The sequence below is a fragment of the Curcuma longa genome, unplaced genomic scaffold (assembly GCF_044706935.1).
Source record: "Curcuma longa cultivar G26 ecotype Majalengka, Jawa Barat unplaced genomic scaffold, ITB_CL_G26_1.1 contig_18678, whole genome shotgun sequence".
Classification (NCBI taxonomy): Eukaryota; Viridiplantae; Streptophyta; class Magnoliopsida; order Zingiberales; family Zingiberaceae; genus Curcuma; species Curcuma longa.
This window is the reverse complement of record NW_027430873.1, coordinates 11,860-15,792: the sequence shown is the minus strand read 5'-3', so window position 1 is coordinate 15,792 and position 3,933 is coordinate 11,860. Positions and strand designations below refer to the sequence as shown.

Here is a 3,933-nt window from a genome sequence, read left to right as displayed (position 1 = left end):
GTTAACTAATTTCAAACTTGTCCAATGGTTTATTTGTTACAATTAGGAAGCTAAAACATTTGTAAAACTTGTGCAGGGTGAAACTGAACCATTTAAACCATTCAGACACAGGTATCATGTTCCTTACAAAGCTTCTGGCAGCACTGCACCTTTTTGGTACTCTATTAAACGGGGATCGGCATACATAATTGTTTTGGCATCATATTCTGCATTCGGTAAGAACCTAAGATGCCTTTCGATACATCATAAGCTTTCCTTCTCTTTTCATGTTAATATCCGATGATCGATTCATGAGTTTCGTTCTTGTAGTTACAAATATCTTGTTCTTTCACCTTCATCTTGTCTTGTACATTTGCAATCTGAAACATAGCCGCCTGCAAGGAAAGGATGATCCATGTCCATTTCGATACTTATGCTTAATCTTTGAAACATGAATTTATTAGTGTTTTTGTTGGTATTGTTCAAGTAATCACCTTGAGAGGTTTGAGTTAACTCAAATTCAAAACATTTTTATTTTTATTTGTATGCATTTACATTAATTTTGGTGATTACTGAATTAATCTGGATTTGCTGTATTTTAATAGGAAAATACACCCCTCAGTACAGGTGGCTTGAGAAGAGCTACCAAAGGTAAATAGAAGTGAGACACCATGGTTGATTGTTCTTCTGCACTCGCCATGGTACAACAGCTACAACTATCACTATATGGAAGGCGAAACGATGAGAGTGATGTTCGAGCCATGGTTTGTGCAGCACAAAGTCGATGTTGTTTTTGCTGGCCATGTTCATGCCTATGAACGTAGTGTAAGATATTCGTTGTCGTCGCAGTATGGATTATCTTTTGATCTTTTAGCATGAAGAACTGTTCCAAAGATGTTAAAGTTTACAATCTCGCAGAAGAGGATATCAAATGTAGCTTACAATATAGTGAATGGGAAATGTGAACCAGTGGCGGATGAATCGGCTCCCGTGTATATCACCATTGGCGATGGAGGAAATATCGAAGGTCTTGCAACCAAGTAAGACACTCAAGGAACCTGTCGATGGTAATATTCAATTTTATGTTTCTCGTTAATCAATTTTTGTGTATCATGCAGCATGACAGAGCCACAACCAAGCTACTCAGCTTTCCTAAAAAATCATGTGTCATGAGCAATAGTTAAAGCCTACTCTGAGTTATCTTTACAAATGGTAGATTGATAGTGTTGACCATGGAGGTTTGAACTCTTCGATAACCTAAGGAGATCAATCTCATAAGATTTCACTTCTCAGATCAAATAATAATCCTTCCTAAGCCTATAGAATCGGAATTAGAATGTCTGTTTTTTTTACCCTAAACGTCTCGGATCAAACCACTTCACAGCCCCTTCAATCTATTTTGACACCTATTCATCAAAACTTCATAAAATGTTACCTCTATTTTGTACATGTACTGCAAATGTCCCCCCTCTAATTGGCAGTGAAATGGCTAATCCTGAATGAATTGCGACCGAGAGGAGGCAAAGAGGGCGATGGAGCTGGCAAAGCTCAAGTTCAAGGCCAACAACATGGAGGAAGCTAAGCACATGTCTCAAAAGGCCAGCTAGATCATGCAAGCTGTTTCTCCTCAGGCGTCACCCCAACAAGAACCCCTCTGCCGCCTCATCATGGAAGCCTGAAACAGGCAATTCAAGGCCACCATGGCAAAGAATAACAACAACAACAATGAAAAATCCAGAGTGGTCATAAGAAACAAAGACAAGTAGACTACCTCGTGCTGCAAGAATAATAGGAACAAATAACAATGCATGAAGTGAGTTATGGTAGAGAAATTGAATCGTATAACACTACTGGCTCCTAAGGTATGGGAAATATTTTGTTAGTAGGTTTTGTAGTATTTTATTTCTCAGACAGCAGAAAACAAATAAAAGTCTTAAGTCATCGTGACTACATGTCCTGGTTAAAGTTAGTATCTACCAAATAGCAAATTCATCATTCTCAAAAAGGCTTCTCAAGAAATCAACCAATACCAGCCATCTGCATTCCATCTTATGGGCATTCCACTTTATTGGGGGCAAGCAATAGCTATTGAACCACCTTATGCTGCACTGATTTTACCAAGCCAGAAGAAGAGTGGGAATTGAGCAATCGCCATGAACAGAAGAATGTAGTGCTGCCGGCTCGAATGCTTCTCGTAACTTCTCATCTCTGTGAAAAGTACCCTCTTCATGGTCTTCACCAAGAAGATCCCCATGCAAAGACTCATCCATGGCATAAAAAAATAATACGAGTAGCTCCAGCAGAGCCTAGCCAACATATTCAGGGACAAGCCCGTGAAAGCATACCCACCATATGCTACAACATCGAGCAATGGTGCTTCACTACTTCCTAGTGAATATAACAAGCCCTTCAGTATCAAAACCTGCATAAACCAACCAGCAAGTCCCCTTGTGAACTGTATGCTCAAAGCTTCTGGGCTAAATCTGCAAGATTATAGCAAATGCTTAGGACTAATCTTGATATAATAATCTAACAATATATTTCAGTAACCATAAAATAATGACTTACTTTCCTAGAAGACCAAATGTGAAGCCAGCTAGAATAACATAAGTACCAAATGACATAAAGGGGATGTATAGATCTGGGGCATTGATGTCATAGATTGGTGGTTTGTAAGAAAGCCTGCCTCCGACCGGCTCTGTTATCCTAGTCCAGTGGCCCTATAGAGAACAAATTAGAAAAGAGATATTTTATCTCTATAACGGTTAAAAACAAGTGTGCTAAAGAACAGCCACTTGAAAATTACCCTGTGCAGGAAGGGAAACAAGATGACCTTCAGCTTGTTCCTCACATATTGGTCATTCACTTGAAAATAATACTGTGGGTTGGAGAAATACCTGCTAATCTGCACCATCAATCCCAGATATTAAAGCAAGACTTGCAAATGCCAAATAAACACAATGTATTCAAGAATACATCAGATCTGTCATAGCAAACCAGTGCCAAGTTGAAAAGTTACATACATTGCTTTGCATGAATTCGGAACTTGAGCCCAAGAACTTCTCTCCATATGCCCCCAGACCACCTCGAATAAGTCCGGATCCAGGCTCCATAGAATGCATTGCCAAAAGGATTGGGCTGAGGATTAACTGTGGGGCCCTGTACGCCAGCCTGATTTCCAAGATTATTATACATATCTGCAGATAGCAATATGGAGGTTAACTTACTATATGGAAGAAGCTTTAGCAATGCAATACTTACACTTATCAGCATTTAGAATAATGGCAAAAAAGAAGAAATTCTTGACTTAGTAGTAAAATTGACAAGTCATGTAAACATTACATGAAATTTCTACCTTTTGTTTGTCAAAACCACATAATTCTGAAGATCAAAGCATTTCATTACCTATGCAATTACATGGGATTTGATAAGTTATAGGAACACCTCCGAAGTTTGACTTAAGCCCAACAAACCACCTCTAGGTTCATAATTCCAAAGGCATTTGCACTCGAGAGAAAAATGGCATACTCCATTAATATTATATACATGTGTGAGTATATATACATGAACTATTAAACTAACATGAATAGATGAACTAGATAAGTTGATTGAAATCAAAGTGTATATATGTATGTATATATATATATATATATATATATATATATATATATATATATATAGATTAGCTTATGCAGCTGCATGAATACACAAATGAATATTGTTTTGATTTCAGTCGACTTATCTAGTTCATCTGTTCATATTAGTTTACTAGTTCAACTCAGTTTCATATCTTTGGGATAAACTAGACAAGAAAATGGAACTTCAGCTTATGTCCGATTTAATTAAAATACAACAAATTAACAAACAAAGAAAGAAAAACACTCTAAGATTAAAAAAAAAAATTTGAGTCCATAAAGAAGCAAATTGATGATTTAGAACTAAAAGTTCTTTTCA

The 3,933-nt window shown here is 37.2% G+C and overlaps 1 protein-coding gene and 1 pseudogene across 1 annotated transcript; one reads left to right on the top strand and one right to left on the bottom strand.

Annotated features, from left to right (window-relative positions):
- Positions 1-46: 46 nt before the first annotated feature.
- On the top strand, positions 47-1,152 carry LOC141816944 (purple acid phosphatase 2-like; the record flags this gene model as incomplete). The annotated part of the gene is given in 5 exon segments (XM_074704667.1): positions 47-215; positions 585-611; positions 614-804; positions 898-1,019; positions 1,098-1,152. Coding segments are annotated over 5 exon segments (564 nt in total), but the record flags the coding sequence as incomplete, so codon positions are not given.
- Positions 1,153-1,857: 705 nt separating this feature from the next.
- LOC141816945 (uncharacterized) lies at positions 1,858-3,174 on the bottom strand (annotated as a pseudogene).
- Positions 3,175-3,933: the final 759 nt, after the last annotated feature.